The sequence below is a fragment of the Aegilops tauschii genome, chromosome 1 (assembly GCF_002575655.3).
Source record: "Aegilops tauschii subsp. strangulata cultivar AL8/78 chromosome 1, Aet v6.0, whole genome shotgun sequence".
Taxonomy (NCBI): Eukaryota; Viridiplantae; Streptophyta; class Magnoliopsida; order Poales; family Poaceae; genus Aegilops; species Aegilops tauschii.
The window spans coordinates 352,476,113-352,499,106 of NC_053035.3; the positions used below are offsets into that span (position 1 = coordinate 352,476,113).

At 45.5% G+C, this 22,994-nt stretch overlaps 2 protein-coding genes and 1 pseudogene across 4 annotated transcripts; all 3 read right to left on the reverse strand.

Moving 5' to 3' along the window:
* Positions 1 to 466: 466 nt before the first annotated feature.
* LOC109778308 (uncharacterized) lies at positions 467 to 5,903 on the reverse strand. The gene is made up of 3 exons (XM_040386553.2): positions 5,609 to 5,903; positions 1,832 to 2,849; positions 467 to 878 (listed from the first exon to the last, which is right to left on the reverse strand). Exons 2-3 carry the CDS (start codon positions 1,995 to 1,997, stop codon positions 553 to 555), a joined length of 492 nt encoding a protein of 163 aa, XP_040242487.1. The 5' UTR covers positions 1,998 to 2,849; positions 5,609 to 5,903; the 3' UTR covers positions 467 to 552.
* Positions 5,904 to 8,221: 2,318 nt separating this feature from the next.
* On the reverse strand, positions 8,222 to 10,725 carry LOC109778315 (cell division cycle protein 48 homolog pseudogene; annotated as a pseudogene).
* Positions 10,726 to 12,186: 1,461 nt separating this feature from the next.
* On the reverse strand, positions 12,187 to 22,052 carry LOC109778336 (preprotein translocase subunit SCY2, chloroplastic). Of its 3 annotated transcripts, XM_020336888.4 has the most exons (13): positions 21,438 to 22,047; positions 21,216 to 21,304; positions 19,153 to 19,232; positions 18,958 to 19,047; positions 18,519 to 18,610; positions 17,531 to 17,614; positions 16,729 to 16,870; positions 15,798 to 15,917; positions 15,600 to 15,729; positions 14,508 to 14,631; positions 14,322 to 14,428; positions 12,938 to 13,072; positions 12,187 to 12,785 (listed from the first exon to the last, which is right to left on the reverse strand). In XM_020336888.4, exons 1-12 carry the CDS (start codon positions 21,883 to 21,885, stop codon positions 12,983 to 12,985), a joined length of 1,596 nt encoding a protein of 531 aa, XP_020192477.1. In that variant the 5' UTR covers positions 21,886 to 22,047; the 3' UTR covers positions 12,187 to 12,785; positions 12,938 to 12,982. The 3 variants fall into 3 exon arrangements, 2 of the variants coding, with proteins under 2 accessions (XP_020192477.1, XP_073354131.1); XR_002236548.4 differs by lacking the exon at positions 14,322 to 14,428; XM_073498030.1 differs by lacking the exon at positions 19,153 to 19,232 and having other exon boundaries at positions 21,438 to 22,052.
* Between the last annotated feature and the right edge of the window lie 942 nt (positions 22,053 to 22,994).

Below are 22,994 nucleotides of genomic sequence, written 5' to 3' on the forward strand. Positions count from 1 at the left end.
AAACGGAATTGCTATGTCACATCTACTAGTCGATATGAAATACTTACCTTTTCTTTTCGAGAAACTTCCGATCTATTCATCTTCAATCATGATAGTACAACGAACACTAGAAATAATAAAAATTACATCCAGATCTATAGACCACCTAGCAACAACTACAAACACTGAAGCGAGCTGAAGGCGCAATGTTGTCATCGCCTCTTCCTCGTCGAAGCCGGGCAAAACTTATTGTAGTAGATAGTCGGGAAGTCGTCGTGCTAAGGCCCCATAAGACCGACGCAATGGAACAACAGCCACCGCCGATGAAGAGTATAGTTTTTTTAGAAGGAAAGGGACCGAATCCCCGACTCCATTATATTTAATATAGCGAAACCACATGTTCAGAAAGTAGCAAAAGAGAACTACTCCTAGAAAGGCTAGACCTTTCCTGGCACAAAGCTGCCAGAGAGCTACTACGAGATCAACATTTTACAATAAGCCATTATTAGGAACCGGCGACAAAGTTTATTACAGCATTACATCTTAAATCATAAGGTGGGGGGGAGATCCACATCAGGTGGTGAATAACTCGAAGATGCCGAGAGCCCTCCTGGCCATCAGAGGAGGGGCTGTAGCTGATTGTGGGAACCACGTCAGCTGAAGCACTGATGAAGGGCTGAACATCCCAGCATTCAGAGCAAGCTTGTTTGGAGTGGATAAGGGTGATCCCGGCTCTGAATCCCTGCTCGCGGCGTGTAACTTGTCCCAGCTCAGCCACTCTTGATGGTTAGAGGCGCCTTCACTTCCTTTAAGTACCTCAAGAAGCCCCCCAAAGTTTCTTTCTCCTGTTCCGGGACCAGTGTTGAGATCTTGGTCAAACTCAGCATCTTCCCTAAAACCTGCTTGACAGAAATCCATATGGCATTGTTAAAGATAATGGAATTTCTAAGTTTCCATATGCACCACATGGTTACTGCACATGCTACATTAAGGGAGGATCTCTTTTTGTTTGAGAGCCAAAATCTGGCAACAGACAAATAATCCGTGCCTACATCTACTTTGAAATGTTCTCTAATGATTGCCCACACAAACATAGCGACCACACAATCAAAAAGGATATGATGAACAGTTTCATCTTTAGAGCAAAAAACACAATACAAAGGTTTAATGATCTGCCTTTTTCTGAGATTGTCTCTAGTCATGATTTTGTTATGAGAAACCAACCATAGAAAAGCATGAATTTTAGGGGGGACATGTAACTTCCAGACAGCAGGGATGTAAATAGGTTTGACCCCTCTAAAGTTAATTATGTGGTAGAGAGAGCTGCTGGAGTATTTCCCATAACTTTCATATTGCCAAATTAAAGCATCAGGCTCATCAAAAAGCACTAGACTGTGGACAATTTCCACTAGTTGGAGCCAGTCCTCCATCATGCTCTCTGAAAAATTCCTTCTAAAAGTAAGCTTAATCTGCCAAAGCTGTGGACTGCTCCTGGTTGATTGTAGATTGGCTTAGCAACAGCTTCGAGGTCGTCCAGCCCCCAACCGTCGATGGCCTCCGCGACGAGCTGGTTCAGGCAGCCGGTGTTGTGGGGCGACGAAGAACTCCATCCTGAGCCTGCTGACCCTCCTCCGGCGAGCGACGGTGCCCAAGAAGCTCTCGACGGACCTGGTCAGGGCGCGCATGGCGCGGCGCTCGTACCTTGTGATGTTGGGCATGAGCTCCCGTGTCATTGCGTGCCTTTCGTACTGGAAAAAAATAGCTCCCCCGATGCCGCGGCGGAGCTGGACCCATCGGTGGTAGCGCGGCGGGAGCATGCCCTCGACACTGAAGTTGAGGACTGGGAGCTCACGGTTGAGGCGGGCCCAGCGCCTGGAGAGGGCCGCGGTGCCGAGCGCCGTCCGGATGTCGAGGCGGCGCAGGACCGAAAGGAGGAGATCGTCGGGGACGGCGCTGATCCGGTCGTCGCAGCGGGACGCCTGCGGCCGACGGCGGCGACCCATCGCGGTCCTGGCCATGAGTGAGCTACCTCCCCACCCGCGCGACGAATCGAGTAGCGAGTAGATGTTGCCGACGCACGGCCGCGGTTGTGATTAAATAGAGCCGTCGGCATCGACACTTAACCCCTCCGATTCTTGAACAGACACGGAGAAATGTATGGGTCACCGTCCCGGAACCGATCTGGAATTGATGCAGCCCCAAATTCCCTGCCGTGTTCTTATTTTGTTCCCACGATTTTTGTACTGTGATTAACTGGGATGACTTACTATTTTGCCTTTTTTAATTATTTTTTCTGGAATTACTGCACACACACGCATGAATGATCTCTGTTGTGCTGTCATGTTCAGGTCTAAGGTGTTTGTTTTTTTAGAGCTCGATACCTTTTTGTAACTTGTTGCAAAATCCACCGAAATTTGATGTACTTGTCATTGTCCCAGTCACCCAAATTTACATGTACCTTTCTTATTTGTTAGGAGAGTGTGATGCATCGACTTAATCGTGCACTAATCATACACGCAAATGCGCACGATTAAGATCACATACTCACGGGAAAATATCACAACACAACTCTAAACACAAATTAAAGTCATAAAAACTTTATATTACAAGTCAGGGGCCTCGAGGGTTCGAATACATAAGCTCTAATACAAACGAGTCAGCGGAAGTAACAATATCTGAGTACAGACATAAGGTAAACAAGTCCACCTTAAGAAGGCTAGCACAAACATCAACAACGATTGAAAAGGCAAGACCTCTTATCTGGGAGCCTCCTAACTACTCCTGGTCGGCGACGGCCTCCACGTAGTAGTAGGCACCCTCGGGGTAGTAGTAGTTATCGGTGGTGGCATCTGGCTCCTGGGATCCGTCATCTAATTGCAGCAATCCGGTATAGGGGAAAAGGGGTAGCAAAGCAACCGTGAGTACTCATCTAAAGTACTCGCAAGACTTACATCAAATCTAAACTAAGTATGCATCAGTATCAAAGGAATGAGACTATATCTTTAGACTGAACTGCAGAAATGCCAGAAGAGAAGGGAAGCCTAGCCTATCGAAGACTAGCATCTTGAAGCATCTTGCAGCATTAGAAGAGTGCAGATTAGCATAACATAAGTAATAAGTATGTTGTAACATTAATGCCCAGATATCTTTCTCGACTCCCTACGAGAAAGCAATCTCGGAGCCACCATATCCATTTAACATCTCTACTATCCAGTTCTAATTGTATCGATCGGGATATAACTCTGAGCGTCCGTTACCGTGGACACGGCTATTAGAATATATTAACTTCCCTGCAGAGGTGCACAAACTTACCCAACACGCTCGATTAACTCCAGTCGGGCATACCATCAGATCATACACGGCCTCGGCTGATCGACACACCGTAGTCCTACATAGGCTCAACAAAGAGGCCAGCACGCCGGTCTACATCCTAAGCGCGCAGGGTCTTGGTCCCATTGCCCTTTGCACTCCTGCACATTGCGTGGACAGTCGGGATCAGTCCTGGCTACCACTTTATACAAAGCAGTTGCTTACGCGGACCACCCGAGCGCGTGCCGCTCAATCGCCGACGTCCGGAGAGCTTTCGGAGAAATGTACGGCGCGGAGTGCCCATACTTATTTCCGCATGGTGGTTAGTGCGAAAAGGCCAAAGGCCTACTCAGATCACATATCCAAACCGTGAGTGTCTTGGGAGCGCGCGGTAACGATCAATGATCCACGATATGTGGTCCCGTCACCCCGTCTCATGGACTTACGGCAAGGGCTAAGAATGCCCGGCCGTGCTGTGTAGTTATCTCGCGGGTACCCTCCAAGTCAACCCGACTCCACATCACTCGCAGGTACCCTCACGGTCAACCCGACTTCACATTTCTCTCACAGGTACCCCTCGGGGCCGACCCGACTTCAGCATGGTTCTGGGGTAAAGTCAAAGTAACCGTGTGTCCATAACACCAAGGGGAAACCCGAGGAATCACCCTCGATGGATTCCACTTGATGTAATCGTCAAGATGAACTTGGAGGAATCACCCTCGAGGGTTTACTCTTGATGTGTTGCACGACAGAATCATTATCGGGAGTGGTGAAGGAGGAATCACCTTCTGTAGACCACAACTGATTAACTACACTGCAGAGATCTCATAAGAAGTGCTATACGAGGTATTACCCTCGGCACTCGACAGTAACCCTGCAGTGTCGTACAACTAAGGGGTGTGATGTGATGTGTCGAGCTCTGTACTCGATCACATTGATCAAGTCATCGGTGGTAAAGCGGGGGCAACAAGGACAAGGTGAGGGGCCACTGGTGGATCACTAACCAACCTATACTAAGCATATAGGATAAGCAGGTAAGGTAATAATAGCGGGTTACAAAAAGAGGCTATGCATTAGAATAGGATCATACAAATACAGTAGCAAAATCTAATGCAAGCATGAGAGAGAAGGAACTGGGCGATATAGGAATGATCAAGGGGGTTTTGCTTTCCTAGAAGCTCTGTGAAAAGGGGCTGATCGTCAGGAGTGTAGTCGATCTCGGCAGCGTCGGCCTTGGTGTCTACCGGAGAGAAGAGGGGGAAGAAACAATAAATATAAAGCAAACAAGTGCGTCACGATGCATGACATGGCAATATGCAGTGCTATGGTTGACCTAACGCGGTACTATACGTTATAGACGAAGCGGGAAAATATCTGGCAATGTTTTCCCGACGTTTGGCATTTTTCGGACACATAAATCGGAGGGGAATGATCCATCTTCATCATTCTAGAGGCATGTGACAGATGAATGGATTGCATATTCGTATTCATTAGATTTTTCTGAGCAACTTTCGTATATAAATTATTTTCATCTGACTTATAGAATATTTTTATATGTTTTTCAAAGATGTAAACAATTTCTGAAATTATTATTATATAAAATAATTCGAAATTAGCTTTATTATGTCAGCAAGATGTCAGCATGACGTTAGCAGTCAACCCAGCTGGTCCAGGTCAAACCTGACAACTGGGTCCTACACGTCATAGATAGAAAAGTTAACAGAGTTTAATTTTAACTAAACTGGTTAATTAGGTAACTGGGCCCACCTGTCACTGACTAATTAAGTTAATTAATTAATTTTAAATTGTTTTTAGTTAATTAGGGGGTGGGCCCCACTTGTCAATGGCTGGGGCCGCCGAGTCAGCACAGTTGACTGGTCAGGGGACCCACTGGTAGTGACCCAGGTGGGCCCCAGTGGTCGGCCACATCGACGGGCAACGCCGGAGCTGCGCCGGCGGGCACAAAACGCGGCAGAGGGCTCGGCTAGCGGCGAGATTCGGCTACGGGGTGTCTCCGGGCCCGTGGCTAGGGGCGTTCGATCGTGGGTGTCGAGCTACGTCAAACCGCGGCGGTGGCCGGAAACGACGGCGGTGAGCGACGAGGGCGGCGGCCGGAGTCGGGCGCGGTGGTGAACGGGGCACGGTTTCGCGTGGGGTCTGGCGCGTTCGAACATGGCGACGAAGCCGCGTCGAATGGAGGTGGTGGCGTCACCGGAGTTGGCTGGAGCTGACAGCGACGAGCGCAACGGCGATGGCGGGTTCGACCATGTCGTCGGGGGCGAGGTACGGGCGCGGAGAGGGGAGATGGCGCGGGGCTCACCGCGGTTCTGTAGGCGAGCAAAGCGGGCGCGGGGGAGGCTCGAGGTGGCCGGGATCCTCGACAGCGTGCGGCGGACCGAGGAGGAAGACAGTGGCGCTGCGGGCGCTCCGGTGGCTCCCGGCCCGCGTGGGTGGTCGGGTAAGCGGACGACGGCCAACGTGATGGACACGGCAGCGCGGCTGGTGAGCTCAGTGGTCGCGGTGGGGCGAGGTGAGAGGCGGCGATGGCGCTCGGGCGAGGCGGATCCAAGGAGGGGAAGAGGGAGGAGAGGGCGAGCGAGTGGGGAGAGCAAGCGGGGGCGAGTGGGAGAGAGGACCGAGGCGTCGGAGGGGGCGGCGTCCTTATCCTCCCGGCAGGGATGGCGAGGTGGTCGGGGGCGACCGCGGGTGCCCGGTCGGTCGAACAGTGGAGGGGGGAAGACGACAGGGGGAGGTGCTGGGCCGGGCCAGCTGGCCTGTCCCTGTGGCCTTAGGCCCAGGGGCAGGGGGTGCTTTCCCTTTTTCCCTTTTTCTTTTTTGTTTGCCTTTTATTTCTAAAAGCAAAATAGTTTTATAAAATACAAAACTTGCTCCTAAATTAGTGTTATTAACTTCCACAAAAATGTTGGCACTAAATAAAATAGTTTATTTTTTTATAATTTAAAAATCATTTAAATTATTGTTTTGGCCCCTGTTTTAAATATTTTAGGGCATTTAAACACTTTACAAAATGTTGGTTTCTTCGCAATAAGTATCTATAGATTATTTTCCACATTATGAACATTTTAATTTTCATTTTTTTGAATTTTTTTTTTTTCGAATATGTGAATTTTTTTATTTCACTTATGATTTGAATTTGAATTCAAAGTGGAATTTGAAATAAGATATTGAGACAGATGATCAAGCACTGTTTAGCAAATGAGTTAGCTTAATCAAGAGGGTTACTGTAGCTCATTACATAGGGGTGTTACGGAGAGGGACTTAGATTCAAACAAGTAAAAACCTGCACCTCTCCTTGTGTAGATTCAGATTGTTCTTTTTTGAATGTTCTATAGATAGCATGACATTGTAATTAACCATTTCTATGTCCTTGAAAGAAAATCTGAAACTCGTGTCTTCAACCAACTTATTCTATGTTGTTCCTACATACATTTTTCTCCACTCCTTTTGCAGCTACGTAGTTAGTAAGCAACAAAACAAACACCGGGAAAAGTGGAGCGCACATCCATAGCTCAAAAAACATCACACAAAGACAAACACAACCCACAAGGCCCAGACTAATGCCCAAAAGGGGGAAACACAATATTCGACAAGGAGGGCCGGAACAGGCTTACCCACATGCATAACATCAGCCGATTGAGACTTGATTTAGCCTGACTGTACTGAGTCCTAGCCACACCCATATTTTTATGCCATGCAGACTATCCACAAGACCACAAGCTTTTTTGGACTTTATTTTTTTAATCTAATCTAGCAACCTACAACATCATAGCTCAATTTCAAATAAAAGTTGCTTGCCACACATTTGTGGGCTGTCCTTAAGCTTAATGACTTATGGTCATCTCCCATGGTGTATAAGGATTTCCCTTAATGGTGCGGATTATCAGGGCATGGTTCTAGGCGCACCTGCTAAGCCATATAATTCTGAAAAATCTATTAAAAATCATACATTTGTGAAACTTTTTTTCCTGGCAAACATGGTTGAGTGTTCTACTCATGCATGAAGTTTCATGAAGAAATGACTTTGGTGTTCTTCTAGGCAAAAGAATATATAATTGCAACTTTCAAAAAACTTGAGTACTAATTTTTATATATAACCAATTTTGTTTTCTCTCGCACAGAAGAACGGAAAGTCATTTCTTCACGAAACTTTACACGTGGGTATGACACTAGACCATATCCGTTACAAAAAAGTTTTACAATTGTTTAACTCTTTTTTGCTATTTTTAAATATTTTTTAATGTGGGTGTGCATAGACCCAGGTTCCATTGGATAGTTTTGCTGCCCTTAGGGGTACTTTATTGCTTATGGACAGCCTTTTTGCACACTGTGGATATACACTAACAAAGAACTTTCTGCAACTAAGACTTTTGGGATCCACAAGTTTTAGACACAGGCACTAAGCACTGCAAGAAATATTTGCCTTCATTCTTTAAAGTTCAATAAGAAAAGTTATCATGCAATTGTTTCGTGGCCGTTATATTAATCAGAAATTAATAAGGCCACTCTTTTCCTTGACTCATCTGTTCTAGGCTGCCTATACTCAATTAAATAAAATATTCAAGCGTATAAGTGTCTGAGAAACGAAAATAACAGAGGATCTTTCAGATCTTGTGCAGGAGCAGAGGGACGGTTCAGTTAACAGAAAAATAAGACGAAATCATGTACGCTTTCTTTGCCACAAGAAGGTGATTCTGATTTCATGAACTGTATTTATATGATGTAAGTTCTTAGTTGTTACAAACGAAAATTATATACGTGAATGAAGGGATTCAACAATATAAAGTGATCAACAAAGAGGAAGCAGAACAAAAACAGAGTCTATAATAATGTTCTAGTACTTCAGTTTCTATTAATATTCAGTTAACGCTTAGGCTAGTTTTCAGAGTCTAGGAAAGCACAACAAGGAGCTTATTATTTATATGATGTATGTAAATTCTTACAAACGAAAATTATATATACATGTAATGAGTGATGGACGAGAGGAAACAGAACAAAAACATAGCCTATAATATTTTGGCACTTCATTTTCTAACAATGGTTACTGGATCACTTGTACAGATCGTCTTCATCCTCATCAGATGCCGCGGTAGTGTCGGCAGCAGCTTCTGCTGCCTGTGGCTGCGCCGGGAAGTGGAACTCCGTACCGAACCCCCTAGACTGCTGCAGCGTCTGCGCGAAGGCCTGGTACTTCCTGATGTCGGTGTCGCTCACGCTCCTCCTCGCGTACTTCATCGACTGCTCGAAGTGAGGCGCCTTTATCTCAGCCACCTCCTCCTCTTCCTGCCCGCCGTCCACCTCCATGGTGTCTTTGCCCATCCTCTGCCTCTCCATGTCCTTTTCAATGTCTTCTCTGATGGCGTACTTGCACGCCCTCTGGCAGATCTCCGTGATGTCGGCACCGCTAAAGCCAGCGGTGAACCTTGCGAGAGCACCGAGGTCGACGTCCTTGGCCACGGGAGACTTCCTGAGGCAGGCCTTGAAGATCTGGTGCCGCGAGGCCTCGTCCGGCAAGGGGATGTAGATGAGCTGGTCCAGGCGGCCAGGACGGAGTAATGCCGAGTCAATAATGTCCGGCCTATTGGTGGCGCCGATGATGAAGACCGTCTTCTTGGCGTTCATGCTGTCCATCTCGGTGAGTAGCTGGTTCAGGACCCTGTCCGCCGCGCCACCGGCGTCGCCCACTCTGCCGCCTCTTTGGGTTGCGATGGAGTCGAGCTCGTCAAAGAACAGCACACACGGCGCAGACTGGCGCGCCTTGTCAAAGATCTCGCGCACATTGGCCTCGCTCTCACCGAACCACATGGTGAGCAGCTCTGGCCCCTTGATGCTGATGAAGTTGGCCTGGCACTCGTTGGCGATCGCCTTCGCCAGCAAGGTCTTGCCGCATCCTGGTGGCCCGTAGAAGAGGACGCCCTTGGACGGCGACATACCGAACTTCTCGAATTTCTTCGGGTGCTCGACCGGGTACTGAACGGTCTCTTGCAGCTCCCTCTTGACGCCGTCGAGGCCGCCAATATCGTTCCAGCTGACGTTGGGCACCTCCACGACGGTCTCACGTAGCGCGGACGGGTTTGTGCCGGTGAGAGCCGTCTTAAGGTGGTCATTGATGACGGCCATGGAGTTCAAGATCTCGGCGTCGATGGTGTCATCCTCTAAGTCGATCACGTCCATCTTCTCCCTGATGCACTGCAGCGCCGCCTCGGTGCAGAGCGCGGCCAAGTCGGCGCCGACGTAGCCGTGCGTATCCTTGGCAACCACCTCCAGGTTGACGTCCTCGTCCAGCTTCATGTTTTTGGTGTGGATGCGAAGCACTTCGAGACGCCCGACCTCGTCCGGCACGCCGATGTCGATCTCGCGATCGAACCTCCCGAAGCGCCTCAAGGCAGGGTCGATGCTATTGGGGCGATTCGTGGCGCCCATGACGATGACATGCGCGCGGGCCTTCATGCCATCCATCAGCGTCAGCAGCTGGGAGACGATGCACCTCTCGACCTCACCGTGAGTCTTCTCCCTGTTTGGAGCAATGGATTCGATCTCATCGATGAATATGATGGAGGGCGCGTTCTTCTCGGCTTCTTCGAAGGCCTTCCTCAGGTTGCTCTCGCTCTCTCCGGCCATCTTGGACATTATCTCCGGGCCGTTGATGAGGAAGAAGAAGGCCCCGGTCTCGTTGGCGACCGCGCGGGCGATCAGCGTCTTGCCCGACCCGGAAGGGCCATAGAGGAGGATGCCCTTGGGAGGCTTGACGCCAATGCTCTTGAAGATCTGCGGATGCCTGAGCGGCAGCTCGACGAGCTCCCTGATCAGAGTGAGCGGTTTCCCCATGCCACCCACGTCGTCGTAGCCGACGCCGTCGAGCCTCTCCTCGTCCTCCCGCTTGACCAGCTCGCCCTCGCAGAATATCTCCGTATCGGGTGCCACGACGCAGTAGTCCACCGCGGGGTCGATCTTCATGACCTTGAACTCGACGCTCCGCATGCCGCCACGCACGAGGAAGAGGTCACCCTTGTGGACCGGGCGGTAGGCGTCCACGAAGTAGGGCTTGAGATAGGCGTCGAAGAGGTTCCCCGCGATGCCCTCGACGGTGTCGTCCAAGGGGAGGATGTGCACGCGTCTGCCGAACTTGGCGTCGTGGCACAGGTGCACCGACACGACGTCGGCGATGCGCACGCGCAGGTTGGAGTGGGCCACCTTGTTGATCCTGAGCTTGTGCCCCTCGCAGGTGTCGTCGGGCAGTGCCATGCAGACCGTGTTGTGGCGGCGCTTGCCCTTGAGCAGCACGATGTCGCCTTTGAATATGGAGAGCTTCTCCATGGTGGCGGGGTGGAGGGTGCACACGGAGTTGTCGTCGTTGGTGGTGGCCTCCTCCACCACCAGCCGGTTCGCCGCCTTCTTCGACGCCGCCACGCTCGCCATCGCGTTCAACTCTCTTTGGTCGATTCGCTGCGTCTCTCGTGGATTACTACTCTCGTTGGATGTCGAGGGCTTCGTGTTGCGGTGAAGAGGGTACCTGGGGGTGAGCCCCCCTTTTGAAGGCCCGGCCTGAAGAAATCGACTCGGGTTGGAAGGCCCGTACGTTCCGAGTCGAGATCGTTCGCCTCATATTCGTCCACGTGTAGCTGCAAAGTAACGCTGAGATGGATGTGCACGTGAGCGGCAGGGGCTTGCTCCATGGACAGCGGTGAGCGCTGAGAGGAGGGAGGTGTGCTGTCCTACAACGGCAGGAGGTAGGAGAAAGGGTGGTACGGGGAGGAGGAGGTCGGAAGAGCTCTCCCGCCGGGCTCGCCATCAGCCTTCACCCGTTGGGCCCGTCCCCGGCGGCGACCGGAGCTTCTTCTTTTCTTTTCCCTCTGCCAAATTGATGCGAGCTCCATCCCCGCCTCAGTCCAGGATGGTGGCCAGCGACCTCAGGCGCCCGTCACTCGGCGGTGACAGAGACAGACGCTTATTCTTCCTCTCCCTCCGTCAACATTACGTGTGCTCATGCCCTTCATGTTCTCTGCCAATCCCTCTTTTGATTCCCATCCCCAATTTCATTTCGCGCAGTTTGTGTTTGTTATACTGTTTTTTTTTCTTCTTCTAAAGGAGTGTGTCAAAACTGGATGAATGCTCCAAAACTAATTAATTATTTTCGTAACCACATTGAGGAAATTAATTTGTTGCTTTGATGCCGTGTTTGTTTGTCAATGTTGATTTTGCAGGTTGGATCGTCATTTGTGAGCGCATTCTTAGTATTTGGCGGTTCAGTCTATTTACCCTTCATTTGCTTGGTTGTTTGTAAGAAGGAAGATTCCATGAGGGATATCTACACTTCTGCCATAAATCGGAAGGGAGATTAGAGGAATTGGCTCGTTTAGTTCTGACTGGTACATGTCACTTGTGGTGGATTGCTTTCCGTAGTGTATGTTGGGATTCTGCCAACAATCAAGCACGCAACCATATGTTGTTCCCCTGCAACTTAGCTTATCATCAACTTAATTTATTCATTCCTATTCATGTAGTTCTTCATTATCATTTATCCACATCTGAAACTAGCCTTTAGTATTTAGATTCAGAGGGGCACTTAGCATTGAAACTGCATGTCCACTTGTTTCTTCAGTATTCAGTCCATTATATACCTATCTTCCTCGCCCTTTCTAGTACCCAATTTCACACAAAGAATCTCTCAAGTCACGTTTATATACACTTGCTCATTTGCTTGTGTGTTAATTCATTCTTCAAACAGTCTTCAGATTAATTGAAGAAGGGTAGGAGGGTGGCCTTGCTTTGACACCATCAATCGTCGTCTTTCCTGGGAATCTTTTCATTCATGCCGGCACTTTTGTGGTTATTCCAATGCTGGTTTCAATCGTACGAGTAACAGAATCACTCAAATCATTGAGGAGTACACGTGCTTTTCTTGAGGGAGAGTACACGTGTTAATGTCATACATAATCCGGATTGCCAGGTATTAGCAAACTATTACATCAACCGAACTTTCATAACCCTATTACGCCTACAAAGAGACTCCAGTCATACATAGAACACAGCAAAATAATCCTTGTTAGTACACTGTTCCGCACCGAAGTGCAGGTCACATTCGATATCTTCATACTATGTTGGAAGCAGTCTAGTACTACCCAACCAATCTGTGTCCGGCCTTTCAGAGGCGACTACAGTCTACCTTCATGTTAGCTGTTCAGCGATATGAACCGCTAGAAATATATACAACAGGAACAGGATGAACCGGGTACCCAACCTTTTTCGTTGGTCCACAACAAGACAAGTCATCAACCATTGCAGTGCCCAAAGGCACAATCGCGCAGCTCCTTCATCCTCCCTGTACTAAAACCGGAACAACCAAAACAGGCACAGCTCCTTCATCCTCCCTGTATCCTAATTGGTTCTTTAGTCGAAGTATGGCCTTGAAGACCGATCCAGAACCAATTCTCTATCATCCCAATCCAAACCGACAGCAGCTTGTGAGGTACTTCAAGCTGTTGACAACAATATTCACTCAAAAGTTTGCAATATAGAGCGAAGTTGTAAGCCTGTAAACCCTGAAATTTCCCCCAAGAACACTCGTCTTCTAGAAACTAGGTTAAACTTGGAATGTGGATAAAGGATAGCAAGAGAGTGGAGAAACTACCTGCAGGGTGGAACCGTCATCACCACCATATGTGCTTGCATAACCTTAAGCACCATATCTCTTCAAAACTTTGCTTAGTGCTGGCATCACATTATATGCTTGATAGGACCTTCTAAGTTCAATGATTGAGCCCACCTGAATGATCATTATAATACAGGCCAAAATAAGTATCTAATGCCCATTAGTGAATGAAAGCCCACCATTAAATCTAATGTAGTAGTTCACAATCAGAGGTTCAGTGACACAGAAATTCTGCAAGACTTAGCTTGATCAAATGTAATGCTTCAAGGTTCTGACATATTGTTAGGTCTGTAGCTAACTATATGGTACCTGTCAGCTATACCCCAATTTTTACTTTATTTTGAGATGAGTATAACCTAGTTTTGGGAGTTGCTTTATGTATCACTCAAAAACGCGCAGTTTGATCATAGGTCACTGAAAAACACTATTCATTGTGTATGACTCACTTCCATAGTCTCTTCATTCTTTTCTTTCCTGTTAGCTGGGTGGGTGTTATGACTTCTGTCAAGTAAGTAAAGTGACCATTGTATCCTGGTTTAGCAGTGTTGATACTGCGTTTGCCACTTAAGGAGTGCTAGTTCACTGCCACCATGGGTGCCTTACAGAGGTGAAGCCTCACATACAGGAAGCCATGGGGAAGCACCGAACCAGACAAGGCCTATTAGTTATTGATCATGGCCAATTAGGCAGTTATAAGTGAAAATACTGACATCTATTTACCCCTTAATGGAAGTACACCAACAGCACACTAATGGCGGTGGCAAATAGTGAAGTTTCGGAAGTGGGTTGGTACAAAATGAATTGGGAATCTTCCAGTAGCATATGATAAAACTGGTAGTAATTCAGTAGCATATAAACAATTATCTGCTTTCAGAAAATAAGCTTCAGGACACAGCAGAAGTGTCCCAATTTCTAGAAGACGAAAAATCAATGTTGGTAGATGGTACTATACTCATTTAACAAAAAAACCAAATCCATTAAATATTGTTATTTTGAATTAAGAAGAGGAACATGCATTATCTTTTTTCTACCAAAGGCAGCAAAACAAACAGCAAAACAGTTAGTGGGCGGCATCTATATAGTTATATATGGTAGCACACAACAGACATCATTAGCGTTGTAAAACTGCAAATCATCTGAAATCCCTTCAAGCACTTCGGCAAGTTTGATTTCATTAAATTTGAAGTCCTCTAGAATTAAGAATTTTAGATCCGGCTACCTACATCTGATTCAGCGCCATTATATCTACACAATCTATGTTTACAAAATAGGCAACAGCTGATGAAGTCAACATAAACCTGCAAATCACAACTATATTTTTTCAAGATATCAATAATGAAGAATTTGTTTGGGATGAACTCACAATAATCAAGACTGATGTGAAACCTATAGAAAACCCCTCATTTATTTGTCTAAGGTATCTGTCAAGTAATAACGAGGAAGTTGCCAGCAAGCTCAGTAGTAGACCTCCTACAAAGGGATAGATACAGACAAAATGACATGTGTGCAGGAGGTAAAACCAACGAAAAGTTTCACCATATGAACTTACCCCAGAAACGTGTCGATGTTTGTATCTTTGTAAGATAATCCACTGTTGCTCTTCCAGGTTTGATCTTTGGCACCCTGGCACTCATCTTATTTAGGTAGTCAGATATCTCTTTTGGCAAGTTGGCCTGCAGTGCATGGTATGTAGATTAAGGTACATTTCGGTAGCACATGTACAAATGGAAGTGTGCCTCAGAATCTAAAATAAGGATATCATGCTCCTAAAAAATGTAAAAAACAAGCATCCACTACTAATATATAAGAGTCAAGATTGAAGATCATAAGCTGTCATATTTGTGAAAATTGATAAAAGCAATATCCTAAATGCTACAGTGTGGTAGTACTTGGTTCCATATATACTAATAGCAAGCACCTATTATAGAACAGCAGGCAACTATAACAGTAATACAACATCATGACAACAAGATAATCAAGGTATAGGTTTATCTGGGAAACAAAATGCACTAATATTCAATCTTCACAAGCACGAAGCAGGTGCATGCAGAGAAGGCAAATTTTAATGTTTATCATAACTATAGGTGTTAGTACAAAGGGATTCATAGCAGCCAAAAGAAAAATAATTCTTGGCTGCCTCAAGAAGGTGCACATTATAGCAGCCCAAAGCTAACTAGACAAAAACATGAACCCTGTTGCGAGAGTCTCTACCTTTTAGTTTAGAAGTCCATACCAATACATTAGTGTGACATGATGCATAACTGTATTTTGTGAAAATAGAAATGAAAAAAGTATATTCATTATTTTCACGCACTTGTGTGTGTTGCACGTGTGTGTTATAGTGTTGGCAGGTTATTTTTTGTTGTTTTGGTGAAACAACATTGGTCACTTTGTTCCTTCCATCATTTGAAAAGTTCAAGCTAGCAATGACTAAACCCTTCCCGGACTATAGTATATTTAGAACTGACAGTTTAGTTGTGTGTGTTTTCTGTAACACATAGTGCATGAATGCTTATATATCTGTTAATTGTTAAGCCAGTTTCCGCAATAGCACTTGAAGGTAGGGATGCCACTCGTTAACTGCTTACTGTTATTCAGGATGTTGGTTAAAAACGAGTTATGAAGATTAAAACAAACTTACAATGTCAAAAATGTTGAAGACGAAGACGAAAAACGCATACGTCAAATAATAAATCCAAGGACTACCACCAACTGAAGTCATTGGATTCAAAATTTCCTTCAAATTTTCCCAAAATGGCGAACGAAAAATGCTGCAGAAAATCCACATCAGAATTGAAGGAAAAGTGAACACGCACACACACGGAAAACAATGGATTACCTGGCCATAATGCTTGGAAAAGCAAGTAGGTATGAGGTTGTAAGCAAAGGCTGCATCCCTGTTGGGTTTATATTGAAGGGGATATATGGCTCAACCTCTGTAACTGGGGAGTTTTCTTTCCTACAAAAGAATGGGGAAGGGAAATTGTAAGGTTTCTAAAAACATAAATCTACTATCAGCAAAAATTTCGTTCGAAACCATCAAGTAATTTCTGTTGGTCAAAATGCATCCAGCCATCTCATTATGACATACCAGGGTAAAGCTAAACAGTTGGTAGAAGAGTACAACAAAAAAGTATAGACGCTAAAAGTACACCGAAGAAGCACCGTGGTGTTCTGAGTGATGTAAAGTATTTCTTATTAAGAAAGTTTGTAATAGAAGTAGCTTCCTTGCCTCTGTAAATAACTGACAGTTAAGGCCAAAAAAAAGGCTCCTGGAGGAACATTTATTTGACCTCGACCGTAGTACAGCAGACTAACTTAAGAATTCAGCTTAGCCTAGGCAAAGACATGATGAGAGGTGACGGCAGTCATGAGCTAAATGCCGCGTACCCTAAGATCAGTATATGATGTAAGCAATGCAACCCCCTTTTTTTAATGAATGTAATTATAAGCAAAGCTTTATACATCAATGCAACCCTTTTTTTAATAAATATAATTATAGGCAAAGCATGCTAACTTAATAAGTAACAGGTAACCATTTCCATCTTGTGCACATAATATTCTAGTGTGACATAATAATATTTGCAAGTTCAAAAGAAAGTACAGTGTTAAGCAACATAAGAAAAAAAAACTAATAGGTAACCATTTTGCAGATAATGTTCCAGAGTTAGCTGAGAGTTTTTGCGAAATTATTGGCTTATAGCCGCAAATAACAGCATTTAAAATTGTGCCGCAACAAAAATTAATGCAGAATCAAACTACTTTATTACCCTGCACTAGAAGCCAACTTGAATCCATAGTACTGAAGCTTTATCTTCCTACATCCTTCAGTCACCAACACTGCCCCCATGGTAACCATCATAAAGATCCCAGCTACTCCCAAGATGTAGGGCCAAGATGTGCACACATTTCCTGCTCCGGAAGGCAAGTTCAATTGTTCAAATAAGAGAAAACAATATGAAACAGAACCGTCAGACTATCAGTTACTGCATATTCTACTACATAAACTGACACAAATGTTCAACTGAAGCACTTTGTGTTATAAACACGATGTTGACATAAAACATGTTAAGATTAAATAGGCACTAACTGTTCACAGCACACATGATGCTGGATGAGCTATAATATGTTATGTTGAGCTAAAGAGAGAGATCTGATGGCGTAGTTAGAAAAGATGGTGTCACTGCCAAGATATCACAAAAGAGGCAATATGGCAACATTCCCTACAATTTAAGTGCAAGTTTCAACATAATATTTTCCTAAGCTTAATTAATTAAAACACAACCAAAAGAATAAATTGAGGGAATTCTTTAATTTATTCCAGTAAACTTGGCAGAATATATGATAATTTGATCTACCAAGGAATATTAGAATTTAATAAGGTTTCAACCGTGATTTTTTGTTGCCAGTATGTAAGGCAGCCCCAAATAAGCAAGAAAAAAGGGCACGTAAGAGTAACAAATACAGTCCAGCAATATACAAATTACTGTCTCTAAGGTTTATAACTTGCGCGGAAGACTCAATTAATAATAAAACATATAAACAAACATTTAGCAAGTTAGGAGGGATTACCTGAAAATTGAGTTAGCATCTTGTGTAGTGTATTTGTGTAACCAGTCAATATTCCAACACAGATAATCAAAGATGAGCCATGCCCTGTATGGCAAAATACACAAGCAGCAGTAAGCATGAAATTGCTAGCCAATAACAAGATATGCACTGCTATTTCATGATAACAAACACAGACCCGCGCTAGGGTGGAGAGAAACTAGAGTAGAGAGAGAGATTTGAGGACTGGGTCTCATTGACAATTCTTACTACGTCCAACTTGCGTGCCTTCTCATCCCTAAATAGGAGGATACCTAGCAAGCAATCTAATTGAACATGCTAGTAAGAGATAACAGGTGCCATACAATCATTTCCCATCGTGTTTACCTAAAACATAACAATCTAGCATCAGCACTAACTTTTGCTGACATTCCATTGGACTACTAGTACTGTACCGAAGGCCGCAGGACCACATAACATGCTGACCGCAGCTGCCAGATTGCAACACCTAAACTGCTGCTGCTGCTGTTGCACATAGACTGCCCAAAAGGATGTATTTATTCAGCTTATACAGTAGAGGTTCAGTTCATTTGGTACAAACAGTATGCAGAACAAAAATATCTCATTCAGATGAAAACAACAATCAAATGGTCACAACTTAAGGATACAATGCGTAGACATGTACTCCCTTCATTCACAAATATAAGATGTTCTAACTTTTGTGAATCGGATGTATATAGACACATTTTAGTGTGTTTGTTCACTCATTTCAGTCTGTATGTAGTCCATATTGTAATATCCAAAACATCTTAGATTTGTGAACGGAGGGAGTACTATACTAGTAATATGAAAAATGTGACTCAAAACAGACTCTTATGAATAACCGTTCAAGACTTCCAAAGGGCACCATGTACATGACAGAATGTTGAATAGTACATCATAATAACACAAAAGAGTCAACTCATGCAACAAATGGCGCTAAGACAAAATATGAACGAGATGAAAGTACTACCAAAGCCAGATTCCGTTATGGTGTCACAGATCCAAGTAGTTGACATTGCACCGAGGACAAGCAGAAAGCTTGTTAATATGACATGCTTAACCCTGAGACAGATGAAAGCAAAATAAATAGAGCGACAGAGAGAACAGAAAAGCATCCCTCCAGGTCAATCAAATTAGGACAACTTATAATGTCTCATCACTCTACAAATGAGTCAGGGCATGCCGTAAATCAAATGATAAGTTATATGCAAACTCTGATAAAAGCATACATTTGTGCTAGTTCTAATTTTAAAGTGCCTCCATCTTACATCGATGTATGGCAAAAGAAAAGGAAAAATCAAAGGAACAGGCATGATGTGGCCAATGGTGGAGCACTTCAGCAAGCTTGCCAGAGACGAGCAAAACAGAAGTCAAAGTATCATATCATATACGCAAAAAAGGTAATTTACCTGTGACTTGCTGCATATATGGAGTACTGCAGTGAATAGCATGACACAGTACAAGCAGCCACAATTGCAAAACCCAGTGATAGCCACCATCTAAACATCAAGATGGAGGAGCTCAGACTAGATGAAGATATACAAAATGGAACAGTTCCCAAGAGAAATGCAATCTCGCTGTTAAAGATAGACAACTAAACACACATATAGCTTTTGATCTTCTCATGCCCGTCTAATCCTTCCTTGCGTATCTTTTCAAGTGATGGAAGAACATGGCAAAGAACCTAAAACAAACACAAGTTGTTATTGTAATAGTAGTATAAAGGGTTGTTATATCTTGGAATAAAAATTGTCTTCAGCTAGTATAGTCAAAAGACACTCTGAAGCTACCCAAGTAGACTTTTAGTGGCTTGATTGTCATAGTTACAACTACGAAGTGGTTGTTTATAAGGATTCTGGTTTTCTGTAAATGGAGAACTAAGATCTAGGAGACATTCCAGCTTCCTTTGTCCCCCCAAAGGGGAACATCTTGCTCGTGCCACTAGCCACGGCCTAAATCTCAATTTTACGCTCTTCTTTTCAGACTTGTCACTATTGCTATCACACTGTTGCTTCAATACATGCATGACATCCAGGTCTGATATTCTCTTGACCTCAGCAGCCCAAAATTAAGACCAAAACGCCACCAGTTGTATGACAACAGACCTCATTTTCTTGCTCCGTTGTGCTAAGGGTATGTTTGGAACTTTGGATGGTGCCCAAAGCTCACGCTGCCAAAATTTTGGCCTCTTTGTTTGGAGGGTTGCCGTTTTTTGCCGTGTCAATGGCTCTTTGCCCCCTCTAGTTCATTTTTCTTGCCTATATGTTGACACCAACTCATGGGCAACCAAAAGCTTAACAAATTTTTTGGCAAGCTTGGGCAAGAACCAAACATAGGCAGCTTCTCTCTGCTATGTGAGCTTATCTTATGTGCAGCTGTAATGGTGCGTACTAAAGGCAAAAAAACTTGAAACTATGTTTTGTATGGATGAAATGGAGCCTAACAGATACAAAAACCTGAACTTTTGTTATGTTTGGAATTTTAAGTGTGGATTTGATTATTGTCCATGGCATGTTGAGGTCAGGTGCATAAAATCCTTTAGTCATGTTCATTTTGGTTGCGACAATAAACTTCTTTGCCACTGCATAACATATGTCATAAATTATATTTGGCTGAGGGTTCAGGCCTTCAGGGTTTAAGGGTTTAAGAGGGACTAACAGCCAGCTGCCCGCTTCTGGCCACGCCGTCCCGCATGTGTTATGTGGGTATTTGCGGCAACCCACAAAGCGGCACCGTCTAGTATGTATGCTATGTGTTCCAGCTAGTATGCTAGATTGGACACACAGTAACTTTCTCCTAATTGAAATTAATCGATTAACAAACAGAGATATGCATAGTTAAGCTCACCATGTCAGGATAGAGACGGTAATTGATGGGGACGCTCATGTATGAGAGAGGGCAGCCCGGTGCATGTAGCTCCCGCTTGCGCAGGGTCCGGGGAAGGGTCCGACCACTTTGGGTCTATTGTACGCAGTCTTTCCCTACATTTCTGTAAGAGGCTGTTTCCAGGACTTGAACCCTTGACCTCATGGTCACAAGGCAGCAGCTCATGTATCAATAAATCAATTTCGGTACTTCTTAAGACCAGTCTAGATGTTGCATATGAACATGAATCAATCGGGGTGACACACATCATCAACAGATGTCACAATAAGAGTGGAGAGAGGCTGATGTGTTCACACTTGTGTTCAGATTTGACTTCAATGTCGAAGCTGCAGAATGCAATGGCAGAGGCTGATCGATTCGGCCGTTTGCGCAGACAACGCACGACAAGTGGCCTTAGTTGCGACCGAGCGGGTTGATTCACCAGTTCGGCATCTGTTGTGTGCTAACCTGCAGGCATCCATGTACCATCTTATGTGGATGGTTCATGCGGCACTGGCCCGCTCCCACTTCGACCTTAAAGTGGGGTTAATGGGATCTGAACCTAGTTGAACCCCAAAATATGCTAGGTTCTAAGTCTTGAACAAGCAAATCAAACCAGCTTTGATGAAACGGTAATTAATGGGGATGCATGAATGTAAATTCAACAACAGTGTAATGGCAATAGTGAGAAGGCAAAAATGAAAACGGTAAATATGAGATTTCTGCTGTGGCTATGGCATTTTCGAGTATTTCTATCAGAAAACAGAAGCACGTGACAGGACAAAGGAAGAGAATATCTAACCTGCATCACAATCGATGCTGATATCTGATGACTGATTCCCAGCTGGAAAAATGACAGCTTCAGTTCAGAAGCAAAATCAACGAGGTCATCTGCATAGATGAAGGCGCATTGCAAACTGCGATTTAAGACGTTTGCTACAATCCCGTGACATGCCTACACGCTTCAGCACGTGTACAGCACAGTGCAGATAGCACGAAGGGATAATCCGGAGGACAGTAGTACCTGCAGGGAGCGGGGCGAAGCTGAGATAGGAGTCGGGGATGAGGCGGCGGTCGAACCCGGGAAGCGGGACGAAGTAGCCGACGCGGCTGAGCACGATGAGCACGGCCGTGACGGCAAGCCGCCGCCGGATTTCGCTGCGGAAGAAGGCCTCCGCCGCGCCCTCCGCCACGGCCCCAAGCCGCGCCAGGTCCAGGAACCTGTTCCGGAACCCGGGCACCTTCTTCCCACCCGCGCCACCCTCACGCGCCGGCTCAGCGGGGGATGTGGCGGACGACGAAGCCCTAGGGGCGAGGAGGAGGCGGCGGGTCGGGGGGAGCGGGCGCTGGGGCGTGCGGACGAGGAGGCGGCACTGGTTGGCGCGGAGAGATGGGTGCTTGGGGGCGAGGCGAGGTGATGGGAGGGGGAGCGCGCACCGGGATGGGAGCGAGAGCGCGAGGGAGGAGGACATGGCGATGGTGGCCGACGAACGAGCCTCCGCCTCGTCGCGCGGCCGCAATCCGCAGTGACGGGACGGGAGGTTTGGGAAAGCCTAACGTGCAACGATGCAGACTCGATTACAGCTACGGAGCGGTCGTTCGGTCGTTGGACACCGCAACTCTCCGCGAACCCCGAGTCGCCGGCTTCCCTCGGTTGCTCTTGCATATTACCGTCTGCCTTGCGGCCCGAATTTAAATTTAAACATTGCAAAAAAATCTGAAAAAAATCATGCATGTTCACAGCACATATTAAGATAACTCTAAAAAATTCAGATCAAAATTTGAAACATACATCGAGAAGCAAAAAAGAGAAATCTGCCATGAATAGTTGCGAATGGTTCTCGTATACTATTCACATCTGAGTTTTCTTTTTTGCTTCTCGATGTATGTTTCGAATTTTGATCTGAATTTTTTAGGGGTTATTTTAATATGTGCTGTGAACATGCATGATTTTTTTCAGATTTTTTCGTAATGTTTAAATTTGAATTCGGGCCGCAAGGCACACGGTGACATGCAAAGATGCATGTCACCTGATCTCTGTCCTGCTCTTGCTCCTACATTCCTTCTTTCTTTTTTCTCTTTTTTTTTCTTGAACACCCCTTTTCTTTTTTATGAATATACACTCCGCTTTATTCAATCGGCGAAGGCATATTAGATTACAACACACAATTCAGAATGTCAGGGATTACATCATAGTTTTTTTAGAAGAACAGGGAGCTGCCTCCCCGGTTCCATTAACATGAATGAAACCACCCCGAAAGTCTTACATCAGCTCACAAAAAGGAGCAGTTCAACAAAGTAAACGCAACACAGCTAAATCGAGAATTGTGACAATAACGGAGACAGCCAAACGAAACGACCACCCTATAGCATACTCGACCGAAATGTAGCCACAACCAGCTATCCACACGTGAGCTCCAAGGACGCCTTCCTTGTCTTCGGCGGGGGAGTTGTTGTCGCCTGTGGAGACCAGCACGCCGAGAGGGTGGAGATGGGACTTGACAGCGCTGAAACCTCAGCGTCCCTTCTCTTGGTAGGTGAGGCGGGGTAGGCGTCGGCGTCAGTGATCTTGAGCTTGTTT